The sequence below is a fragment of the Heliconius melpomene genome, chromosome 17 (assembly GCF_056956725.1).
Source record: "Heliconius melpomene rosina isolate 202511_hmr_F chromosome 17, ASM5695672v1, whole genome shotgun sequence".
NCBI lineage: Eukaryota > Metazoa > Arthropoda > Insecta > Lepidoptera > Nymphalidae > Heliconius > Heliconius melpomene.
Genome location: NC_140405.1, coordinates 2,595,014 through 2,608,497, shown reverse-complemented (window position 1 = coordinate 2,608,497; position 13,484 = coordinate 2,595,014). Strand labels below are relative to the sequence as shown.

At 32.3% G+C, this 13,484-nt stretch overlaps 1 protein-coding gene across 1 annotated transcript; it reads right to left on the bottom strand.

Annotated features, from left to right (window-relative positions):
* Positions 1-1,081: 1,081 nt before the first annotated feature.
* LOC146529809 (uncharacterized) lies at positions 1,082-9,850 on the bottom strand. The gene is made up of 2 exons (XM_085200972.1): positions 9,622-9,850; positions 1,082-1,993 (listed from the first exon to the last, which is right to left on the bottom strand). The coding sequence occupies exons 1-2, from the start codon at positions 9,716-9,718 to the stop codon at positions 1,857-1,859; spliced, it is 234 nt and encodes a 77-aa protein (XP_085057098.1). The 5' UTR covers positions 9,719-9,850; the 3' UTR covers positions 1,082-1,856.
* Positions 9,851-13,484: the final 3,634 nt, after the last annotated feature.

Here is a 13,484-nt window from a genome sequence, read left to right as displayed (position 1 = left end):
TAGCTCATTTACCTTATTTTATCTTAATCACTCGAAAAAATCATTTTATGTTACAGTATATAAAATTACAATTGTTATTATCTCCACCAAATTTTCAAGACATTGTATGTTGAGTGGAGGAACTCAACGCCGCGCTTTGTACAGAGCAAACCAGAGCAAAGATATTATTAATTTCTTCGAGCAGGAATCGAACCCACAACGTTTATAATCAAATACCGCGCCACAAACTATAAAAAAATATAATGTATGAAATACGAAATACTATATCATTTCTATTATTCCAGAAGCTAGCACCAAAACAATGTAAATATGCAGTAAGTTTATTGAGCATTTGTACTACAGCCAGCTTAATATGAGCTGTTTATGATAATTCGACTAACGGTATCGAGCAATCCAATACTCACTTTATGCTCATAGCCACTCGCTAGTTCTATATAACACTACTTTATTTTCCTATATATTTCGCTATATTCGAATAATTTAGTATACTGTATATTCGTGCAATACTAAAATACGTATAAGAGTTCCATTTTAGTTATTAAACAAATACGTGTGCTTTCTATAATGTAATTTGTTTCCTTTAGTTTATTTGTGAGGCCAGTCGTGGCGCAGTGGCTCAAGTGTGTGTAAATGTGACTGGTTGTGGGTTCGATCCTTACTCGGGAAATAAAATATTAATTTAAATTTATATTTCGTATGCTATGGGGTCAAGGCAAAGCGCGGTTTTGAGTTCCGATACTCAACACGTCATTGTGTTTTGAACCATTCCTCCAGTATTCAGCGGAAAGTGAGGAACGGAGTATCTTAACACTACGTTCTCATGTTCCTTTTGTCTACCCTACTACGTTATTAATATTCTTTAGAAAAGATTGAAAAACGCTTGACGCTTTAACGCTTTTTTTACTTTTGTCACGTATAATGTTTATTTTTATTATCTTTATGCTGTATGCCGTATATAGCAGGGTAGAGAGAGGAAACCTAATTTTAAAACATTCTGTGAAAGACGTAGAAAATGAAAAAAAAAAATTCTATTCCCCCAAGTCGGAACTGTCAAAATATACAACGAAAAAAAAAGAAAAAATATTGTGATTACATTAGTGTTTATTGCACTTTTTTACAAAATTCAGTAAACTTTTTCTTAAGCGTTGCTACTGATTTGGAAATAGGAACAATATTTTTTTAGTTAATATGGAATAGTTTTTATAAAGCTGTTTCCCCTTATGAAATTTGTTAGTAGTTCATATTTATTAAAAAAAATAAAAATTTATTATATATAAATTAAAATGAATTACGTAATTATATTAAATTTTCTTTCGTAATTACACCTATTTAGAGAATATATAAGGCGAGTTTTGTATCTTTTACATCTAGGACATTTATATAACATATTATGAGTCGAGTGGCGGAACTTAACGCCATTGTCTATCGGAGTGGTGAAATCAAAAAAATTCTTTCCCCAAATGGAGATCGAACCCACAAACATTATGCTTTCACTCAAAAGCTGTCCCATCGCTGCCTCATATTATTATACAAATATTATTATTATTTTATTTTGTCATTTAATACTATATCACAAATATTATAAAAAATAATGAAATAGTTAATTTTGTCCATTAATATTTCAACAAAACTGTCTCAATTAAAAAATATTAAAAAAGCAAAAAACTAAAAATAACATGCATAAAAAAAAGCTCTTATTAAAAAGAAAAACAAAGTAAATATAAAATTCTAAATATGGCAAATTGAATTGCTTTTAAATTTAACTACAATTAAATCGTCTTCGTTACAACAAATGAATCTATCCAATTCCCCAGTAGAGGAGGGAAAGCTATAATGGCGGGTTATTAGACAGCCTTTTATTTCGGCTGTTTAGTGACTAGCGAGATTTTCCCCTGGGGCCGTTTCTTGTATTTATCCCGGAGTAATTTCTTCTCGTAGCCGAACATAGAGTAGTATGGCAGAGGCATCACCGTTGATGATACTGGCATAAGATCTGAAAAAGAGAGAAAAATTTAGTATAAAAATAATTTTAATTCACCGTACTGAATTGGAACATAATTTTTTGTGTAACAAATTTAGTAAAAATATTAATATTTTGTGCAATAAAATCTCATGAGCCTTTGTAGATGTAAATAATTTGAAAAAATATTTGAAGATAATTTTAGTGAAAAATATCATTCTAATCATTTTATTTGAAAGTGTTATTAATTTCAAGGACTGGACAATACGTACGTACTGTTAGCATATATCTATATACTTATAGGTATATATAGCATTGAACTATAGTTCCTTAATTAATGTAGTATAACTTCATTTAGTTTTGTATGTTTTGAAATTGTAATTTCATACGGTGCCTTATATTACAATCGTTAACCACGCTGTCATTTAATATTAGTTCTGCAATTACTGTAAACTAGGGCGTGCCCTACAATTTAATATCAACGATCAAGTTGTGATAATATTACTAGTGGTTTTAGAGATTTTTCTTACATATATAAAGAATTAAATTAGCCTCAATTGCTCTTACACTAGTGGTGGGTCCAGATGCGTGAATTCCTTAACGACTAAATAAAGACGTCACACTTTATATGTCCATTCAATTATAGCGACTGGGAATAGAACCCACACCCTGTTGCGGTTACATACGCACGCTCGCGCCACTGCGCCACGACTAGTCTCAACGTTCCTGGCTTTCTAAAATTGTTACATATTCTAACCAAACTTCATATAACTGTTATGGTAGAACCAAAAAGTTTACAGTGTAGCAACACACAGAGCTAATTTAATCTATACCGCGTATATCCAAAATATGGATATAAGTTAACAGGTAGACATTATAAGTTAAACAGACAGTTTTCAACTCTAAACTTTAGCAATAAAAGCACGCGCAAACGGGCGAAGCTCTAAAAACAACAATATTCAATTAACCTAAGCTGAAACGGTCACTGTTTTGCTAAAAAGTTTCGAACTCAACGCTACCTAGGTGTTGCTAACACTAATATAAATGTGCTAAATTGAGGATAATGCTTTTGATTTACGAAATAGATAAGTGATTGATCTATGGACATATTAAGCTGACTGGCGAGATGGTATATATATTATGTAAATATGTAACAAATGTTTTTTTTTCTTTAGTTTCACACTGTATTTTCTATACAGCAAAATATTCTCGGGGCTTTGCGTGTTGAGTATTGGGACTCAACGCCGCTCTTTGTCTCGTTACCGGAACGATAGAATCAAAATACAAAAAAATATATTCCCCTAAGTGGTAGTGGGGATCGCTTATTTCCCTGCATCACGACGACGGCCCCAATCACCATTATATCCAAAAATTAATTTTCTAACCTTTATTAATTTTATTAAACAAAATCATAAAATACACTTTTTAATATTAGCCTATAGTCTTAGTCCTTTGTTAGACATATTTTTTTTTTAAAAATATATTTTATTGAATACTGCATTGCGGTATTTTTTTATTAATTTGTAAAATTATAACAAAGGCTATGGGGTGATAACCGGTTTTTAACAGACACGTCATAAAATTAATATAATTTTATAATTATAGGGATATAATTTAGGCCATTTGTCTCGCAGTGAAACAGCTCTCTCGCAAACTCAAATCTGATTGTAGGCACTCACTCGGGGGAATAATTTTTCTCACTTTCATTTTCATTTTTCTCATTTTCTATTGGAAGTTACCCAACTTCCAATAGAAAATGAGATTATTTTAAAAGAAAAGCATACAGCGTCGAACTCGGTTGGTAAGCGAAGAACAGAGAGTTTTATCACTAAGCTTTTTCTCTGTCTATATTTCTATATGCGGGATAAAGCGTGCTCATACAAAAAATAATAATACATACATAAATGTATTTCAGTATTCCACAATTTAGGTTTGATAATTTCGACTAAATTTAAGCATTTTCAATGTTAGAAGCATTTGCTATTATATTGATATATTCAAAATGTAATATTAAATGTAACAGTATTTCGGGTAGAGCGTCGGTATCACCTGCCATACTAATTAGGCTAATTTCTATATTCCCCATTCAGAACTTTGGATTGTGATATTTGGAATCAAAACATAATTTCTGATTATATACGTAATATCTTGGGAATATTTTGGTTATTTCTTTCATGGTTGGATTTTAAGCTGTTTTTTTACATAATTTCCTAAATTATAGATCTCAAACCTACAACTAACACTTTCCTACCTGTTGTAAGCGGGATATAGCGAGGAACTGATTTGATGTTTTTTATTAAACACTTTTCTTATGATTAGTCCTGATTAGTGTCTGTCTGTCAACGCGTCAGGTAGTAGGTTCGATTTTCACTTGAGGAAACGAAATTATATTATAATATTTTCATTTATTAACATTGATATCCAGGCAAAGCGCGGCGTTGAGTTGCGCAGCTCAACACGCAATATCTCTAGAATTCGGAGGAAAGTGGCGAACAGAGTGTCTTTACACTAGGCGATTGGACTTCGATACAGCTAAAATGCCAAGCTGGCAAATATGGGGCAATATAAATTGTACTACAGTAGTAAGTTAAAGTGACAGGTATCTCAGTAATATAAGAGGTCTCAACAATTCTTGACCGTGGCCCGCTCGTGCAAGGTCGGCCGAGCCTTTTACGTAAATATAACTGCGTATATTTTATACATCGTGTTTACGTACGAATGTATTTTTATATAGAAAAATATTATTTAATTTATCTACTATATAAAATATTTTTACTTAGAATAATAGTTTATGTGAAAATGAGAAAGAAATTAAAAATAGTTTATTTTTAATTAATTTCACGCTTTATTCCTAGAACGTAGCATCTAACGTCAGCGCTGCAATCTGTGCTTACTTCGGTCACCCTCTAAACTGTCATCAACCTCCTCATACGAGTAGATGCTCCTCATTCTTTTTACGTGATCTTCTCTAGTATCACATACTTCTCCAGCTTCTCTTACCGCTCACTGTTGGATCATATATTATCTTAACATTATCGAAAAAAAAATTAAACTATATTAGCACAAAAAATCCATTGTCAAAATGGAGCTTAAATATACTTAAATATATACATATAAAAATTGTTGTAATATAATAATAATATAAATAGAAATTAATATAGCACAGTACTAACATATATAGAATAGTATAATTCAAAACAAAACACAGCCTTATCTCCTTAAAGGTTTTGTAAACAATGTAATTCGGTGTACTGTGTAATACTAACATTTCTATAGCAAATGGAACGCTAATGGAATTTACTGTGAATATTACTTAAGTGATATTAAGCGCGTGGTTAAATGTCAAATGTATTGGAGTCGGCGCACGAACTCTATCCATAGCATATAAATCAAATTAAAGAAGCAATTTGAAAAGTAATGTAGGGGGAGATTTTAGGGGGATGGTTTTTTTTCAGCTTCACGGTGTATCTTGCAGGTAGCCTCTCATTTTCCGTCGAATGTTCTGGAGACTTTGCGTGTTGAGTTGCGGAACTCAACGCCGCGCTTTCGGGTCACTAGAGCGAAGGAATGAAAATGTTAAATATTTCATTCCCTCATTAATTATTCTGAGCAAGGAATTACTTTACTATAAATACTCTAAAAATAATTTCAATATCTATTTATAAGTATTTTCTGTTTACGTCTTTCACTCCAACGAGAAGATGAAGGGGAAAAATACACGTAACTAAATGTCAAGATCAAAGACTGCCTTAATTAATAACAGTTACGGTCACCATAAATACTCACCGGTAATTGGGAATGAGTCATTGGCGATGAGAATATCGATTAGAACAGCCAGTTGTTTGAAGTAAGAGTCGATTGAACTTGAAAAATATCGATATTACTAAATATTATATTTATAAAGTTTTGCAATTTTTTCACTGCAAATCAAGCAAAAGGTCAAAATGATGTCATTTGGTTGTGATTCCCATATAAAGGAACTAAAATGAATAAAAATGATGTTATAAAATGCAAAAAAATTAGGCAGTCATGTGTCAGCCGTGGCCCAGTATGACAGCATCTGACTACGAGACGATTATGGATTCGATTCCATCCATTGTCCGGTAAATTATTTTCAACTTGTCGCTCTGGTAGAAAAAACGCGGTGTTAAGTTCTCCCACTAATAGCCTCATTATCTGAGCAAGGAAATGAAAATATGGATATTAATATTTCATCTCCCTTATTGAAGCTACAACCATCTCTGCACAATGCAGGCCTTATTTATATATAAAAAAATATTTTAACACATTGAGATTTAAATCCAGATGTAAATATCAACATGTCCAACAATTCCTTTCAAATTTTTAAATAATTCATAAGATTTAAAATGGGTTTCATACGTAAAAAAGTGAATTTTAGTATCGTTTCAATTCAAATATTAAGTTAATGGTCAGTATAAATGCAACGGTGTTTTTTTGAATACACGCATGCTAATTTTGTGCGTGGGCCCCGTCTGCACTAAGTATGGAACTTGTATTTCCTTTTATATTACAATATGGTATATTTGGACGTGTCGAAAATATAATTATAAGTTTTTTAATTCTCATATAGAATATTATAGTTGGTAAATTAATTAAATGAATATTTTGGTTTATGCTTAGGTATACAAAATTAAGTATTTTTGTATGTACGTTTGACCAACAAAAAAAATCTTTTCGTGATTCAAGTACTAAACATATATCAGGGTCAGAAATTTTTGTAGTATCGTTTCGTTTTTACGCTTAAAATCAAATAAATATTGAATACAACTATAACAAATATTTGTACTTTGTTTAATTCTTCAGTAGAAATGAAAAAATTATAACAATATTTAATTCACTGCACGTGGACAGAGTCAATAAAAAAATATATTCACGTCTCTTCTTGTACAGCATAACGGGCAGAGGGAGCCTAAGACACTTCGACACGCAACGCCCAATATTTGAGATATTGTGGGATGAAATGCGGAACTCAACGCTGTGCTTTATTGTTCAGAGCGGAGAAATGAAAATGATTAATTAACTTGAATAAGAACCGAACCCACATCATTTTCTACTTACTGACCTGATCAGGACGGCGTCTCAGTATGTATTTATATACGTATTTTATAACAAGAAATTTCTCTCAAGCAAACTAATACTATAAAGTAGAAAATATTTCACACTTTATTAAACATCTAAGCCCCAGGTATACTATATATAAGTGCATATTATATTTTCATATCTTATACGATATATAATATGAAATTTAATTACTCTATACGACATTTTGTATTCTCAGCGTGTATTTATCGAATACATCTGTCTGAATACACAATAATTAAGCTAAACCGAGCACTAATTCGTATGTCTATATCGTGCACTGACAAAATAGGGTTTCACTAAATGCATTCGATACAGTTTGTAAGCTTCAGTTGGACATTTTTATCTATCGTGCGGTTGAGGTCTCGTAGAATTTGCATTTAGTTAGGTAGTTAATTATAGTATGAACTTGTTAAAGTGTAAATGCTTTTATAGGTGTATTTTTAATTTATAATTATGTAGACAAGCTGTAGCTTGCGACAAGCTTCTTTTTCTACGTCGCTTTTAAGAAATCCTCTATTACTGCTTCTCTAGCCTTCTTAACATGTCAAATTTGAACTTTCTTCGTTCAGTAGTTTCTTCAGTGCGTTGTCTGTGAGTCACTAAGTAACGGAAGAGCTTTATTTATTTTTTTATAGATTGTGAGATGGCAAGATTGAAGACTTGATTGGATAAAGAATTTTTGTAAGCTTCTTTAATTTTACTATTTTTTTTAATTCTTTAATTTTTCAATTTTGATTGCATTTACCAGGTAACTCTATTTTCACCAAGAATATATTACATACATAAGATGCGGTTAAGAAACTCCGTTCTAATTAAGCCACTTCCGTGCTCCATTTTCAACGAATTCTCGAGGTGTCGAGGTGTTGAGTGGTGGAATTCAACGCCGCGCTTTGCCTTGCGCGAGGGGAAGGAAATGAAAGAAATGATATTCTCAGAGTGAGAATCGAACCCCCAACCCTCGAGTAAATACGCTCGCACGCCTGCACCATGACAGCCTCGATGCTCTATTTAAATGCAAATATAGTTGAAAAGTAGATCAATAAATCTTATAAATTTATGAGGTTTTGGAGTTAATTAAAGTCGCTTATAGAAGCTCGATTTTGCATAATCTGTGTATAAGTATTCCTAAGTTAACTAATAAAAAATTGTACAAAGAGGAAAAGGTTATTGAGTATAAATAAAAAGACTTAAAGTGATGATTTTTTTATAGTAATATAAATTTTAGAAAAAAATATTAATTAGACAGATATCCTTTTTGTTCGTCGTAAAGATAGTATGTTCCTTTAAATAAAAAAAAATAGCGTAAAATAAAAAAAAATGAAAAATAATATAATACTGACCTCACCACTATTACATAAATAAATAATTTTGTTGGTATCTCTGTACAATAAAAGTTTAAATCCGATAGTGCATTATGCCTGCGCGTGCGCAGTTTCAAGGCAGGCACGAGATATAAGTATAAGAATTGTATTAATAAACACCTGTTCACCTTCTTTCGATAATATTAAATAACTGCTATCTATATTGTTTAATATTATGTGTTATCAAGTATTTTTTATGTTTAACATAATGGATTCCGTCGTAGTATAGAATATTATAACACCGAATAACCAATAGATATTATTTTGTTCTTAGTTGTAGTGTGCAGAAATGTATAGTAATATAATAAAATCAAAATTTAAAATATAGACTGAGGCCAATCGTAGCGCAGACATAAAATGTGACTGTAATCCCGACTAGTCGTGGGTTCGATCCAGACTCGAGGAAATTAAATATTTATTTAAATTTATATTTCCATTTCTTCGCTCTGGTATCGAGGCTAAGTATGGCGTTGAGTTCCACCACTCAGCATCCAGTGTTTGATTTATTTGAAGGAGTTTTAGCATTAAATATTAATTCCGGAACATCCTGTGCAAGAGAAACGAGAAATTAATGCAATAAAATGCAACTACAGACAGGTACTCAAGGCCATACATTCCTTATGACCCGTTACTAGTCTATAGATTAGATTCTAAGTGTACTATAGACGTTCTGCTTCAGGTGCAGCACACACGACTACGTTATGGGGATACCAGGCATGCATAAATTTACATTCTCCTATGTAATAATGGTATAGCTATGAGTATGTGTTTGTTTGTAATAATTTGTAGTAGTACAATTATGTAATAATTTTACTGGTAAATGCTACAATAATACTAAGTAAGTTAAAATTTCGATAATGAAAAAAAAAACATTTGAAGAATTCCTTATATTTGTTTCCAAAGGGCCTCTTTTCAGTGTGTCTTTATTAATAAGTCTAGGATATGTGAATAGTCAAATTATAAAGCCAATATTTCATTTTTCAATACAAATGAAATGTATGCAGATTTAAACAACACATATATCGATTGTTTTGTTATCACTAAAAATATCCACATTAAAAACAACAATCCGCCCTGATGGCCGTTAGTCCGAACATTTTTACATAAAACCAGAATAGTGTCATAAAAAAGCGTATTTGCGTCATTATTTTCCATTCCATTTTTTTTCCATTATTTATTACAAAAAACATATCTCACCCGGCTTCAAAACATTATCGGAGTCCCGCCGGTACAGCATCCCGCTGCTCCACGCAAACATATATCCGAATAGCACAAAAAACAGGCAAAAATTCATTCTTCAAATGGCACGTATACAGGGGGATCACAGAACGCGACAGCGGGTATATTTTAACTTGTATTTATTTGACAGTCTTCCGTGTCGCGGCGGCCGCGGGTACACGAATAGACTGAAATAAAGTATTGAACGTATAGCCGACATTCTCGATACGGCCGCGGCGTGGTGCAAGATCGGAAATCTAATATGAATACTCACCGTGTTGGCTGTTCGTAAATAATGTCGGAAATGCGCCTAATAAAATTCGTGTGCATCAAGCGGTATTTGGAGATCGCGGGGTATATTGTATGTACGGCAGGAATTTGGAATTTCGCTGTTGGAGTTCTAGTAGTAAAATATAATGTCTTTTCTCTTTTAAAAGTTATAGTTTATAGATTTTTATTTAGAAGAAAAAAATCGTGGCGCATCAGGTTGTGGATTTGATTCCCATTCGAGGAAATGAAATATAGAATATTTTAATTTCTTCGCTCTGGCGTCGAGGCTAAGTGCAGAGTGTGTAGACACGAGGTTTCCAGGTTCCCTCTGCCTACCCTGCTATGTAAAGGATACAGTGTGAAGCAAAAAAATATATATGGTAGCTACATTAAATTATATTGCGTAAATAAAAAAAGATTGATGAGTAACATTTCTAAATAAGGCAACCTATTGTATTATGTAGATAGGTACGTCTCACTAACTAATATGATAAGTAGCTACTAAAATAAAGTTTTGAGTTCAACATAATGTTTTCTCGCATTCATCGAATCATGCGGTTTGGAAACAGATCTAATTGTAGTGACACAACCTTCCGTTCTCCACGTTTAGTGGAGGAACTTAACTTTTTTTTAAAAAAAGTTTCACGCTGCATCTCGCATATAGCAGGGGAGGCAGAACTACACCGAGTGAAATCAAAGCCGTACATACCTACTATATACAATGATAACTTTATAATACCAGATCGAGGAAATAAAAAAAATATAAAAAAAATTTTAAGTTAAACGGTTTTATATTGCAGATAAATGTACTAAAAGCTAAAAAATAATTTCATAGATTTTATGATTACTAAAATTTAATCGTGGGGCACGTCCAATATCTACAATTGAAAGACATAGCGTGAGACTTCACCCACCTAGTGGTAAGTAGCAAGTGTCCCCACGATTTTATTTTAGTAATCATAATTTCTATGAAATTATTTTTTAGCTTTTAGTACATTTATCTGCAATATAAAACCGTTTAACTTAAAATTTTTTTTATACTTTTTTATTTTTAAGTTTTTAGTTTTTATTTCTCATGCTATTCAATTCGTTGAAATGAGGCTCGATGTCTCATTATTGCAAGGTTAATGGAGAATGTTACGAACGACCCCCCCAGAGGTCCAATAGAGGGACAAGGCTATGTACAACAAGATGTGCCTGAATCTTGAGGGGAAAACGCTAACGACATATCATTTTTATCCACCTAGTGCCATACAGTTCTCGGCGCGCTTTTACCTTTTACCTTGGGTGGTACCCCTAGCGACGTATCATTTTTAGGCACCCTATAGCCACACAGTCCTCGACAGGATACCAGATCTTGACTTAGGTGGGAGATTCATATTGTAATTGTGTATAGTATACTGTATTATACTTACCAAGCCCTTTATTTTGATACCCATATTGATGGGATTGAAAACTACATTATCCGCCATTTTGTAGCAGTGGCCATCTTTGATTTTGATTTTGTATAGTGCACTGAATTCTACTTGACAAGCCCTTTCATTTGATACCCATATTGATGGGATCGAAAAAACTAACTTGTCCGCCATCTTGTAGCGGCGGCCATCTTGGATTTTGATTTTGTATAGTCCACTGAATTCTGCTTGACAAGCCCTTTCATTTGATAACCGTATTGATAGGATTGAAAAAAACTAACTTGTCCGCCATCTTATAGTGGCGGCCATCTTGGATTTTAATTTTGTATAGTCCACTGAATTTTACTTGACAAGCCCTTTCATTTGATATCCATATTGATGGGATTGAAAAAACTAAGTTGTCCGCCATCTTGTAGCGGCGGCCATCTTGGATTCACAATAATATTGAATATGGATAATTGTATTGTCACCAGAATCAAAGGCGTATACCAAATTTCAGATCAATCGGTTAACGGGAAGAGGGTTAAATTTCAATTACTAAATTTGACCCAAACAAACAAACGGGGTGAGCTAAATAAAACCGTTTAAAAATAGTTCGTATCTCCGACTGGGAATTGAATCCATAACCATCATACAAAATGCATGATTTCGAAAAATATTACTAGACTAGCCAGACAGAGGTAAAGGTATTAGACTGGGATCCGGCCGTTGAATCCTGCATAAACGAGTTTTCTTAATTAAACCTATATTAATGAATAATACATGATTAGTAGAACAGATTACACCTGGGTTGCCTGGAAGAATCCTGCCGCAATCACCTTTAATTTCATTTTTTCGTAACTCGTTTTTGGAGATAATTGCACCAATACGTTTTTTATATGAATCGCACATCATTTGAAAGATAATCGCATAAGGAATTGGAAAATAAGGGGTTGCCAGCTCTCAGTCTGCCGCAAGTCTAGGGTTGCCTGGTTTAAAGATGTCACTAAATGTTAATAATTTGCACTCATGTGTTTTTTTAATGAATTATATATCAAATTAAAGCTTATTTTTTTCTGAACACTATAAAACAGGGTTGCCTGGAAAATTCCTGCCGCAAACTGGGGTTGCCAGCGTTTGAAATATTTTATTCCGGTTCCGTTTGACTATGAGAATAGACGATGAAATGCGCGGTCTGCCCCATGTTTTAAAGTAAAATATTATATAATAGAAGGTCAATCTTAAAATCAATGTTTATTCTAATTGTTCACCTGTTAAATGATGATTTTAATCATATTAAGTACACGTAGAAAACTATTTAAAGATGAAATCATCCTTATTTTTCAAGTAAAATAATGAATGTATAATATTGAGTCTTTGCAAAATCTATTTTCTAAATACTAATATTTATTTAAATTACCATTTTGAAACAACTAAATTATCTAATGAAATAAATGTTTACAAATATCGATCTACTATAAGCTATTAATATACATACATATACATCATGTTTCCTTAATATAATCCTTCATATTCTAAATTAGTAGAAAGATCAACTGAGTGGTCACTTTTAGACAAAATATTACTGGACGACAAGATTTCATCATCATCCATATTGTTTTCATTATTAATAATTGAAGTGCTCGGCCCTACATCCGCACGAAATATAGTCGACTCTTCCTGTAAAAAATCAATAATAAATATAATTACATATGTAATATGTAACATAAGAAAAGACAGGAGAAAATAGGAAAGAGTATAGGATAAAATCCGGATAGTTGCCACACTTCTCAAAAAGTAGTATTATAAAATATGAATAAAATATATATATCTTCAGAATAATGCCCCTAGGGAGACTATCCGTAGAAAGAACTATGGTGTCCATCTTTTTGGTACGAATATTTACGTTTTTTGCAAAGTAAATGAAAACTATTCAACTAATAATAACTATTAAAAAATTATAAATAAAAAATTTCACTAGCAAGAACTTGTCCGTTTATGCTGATAGTTTTTAAGGCATTTAGGTCTGAAAGAATTGTTCTTATAATTATAATAAAGCGCAATCACTCCTAACGTCCCTAACTTAGTGTAATCAAAACTGAGGCAACTATCCCACTGCCACAATTGTCTAGATTTTATTCTGTATTAGAAGTTATTTACATAGATAAAAATATATAA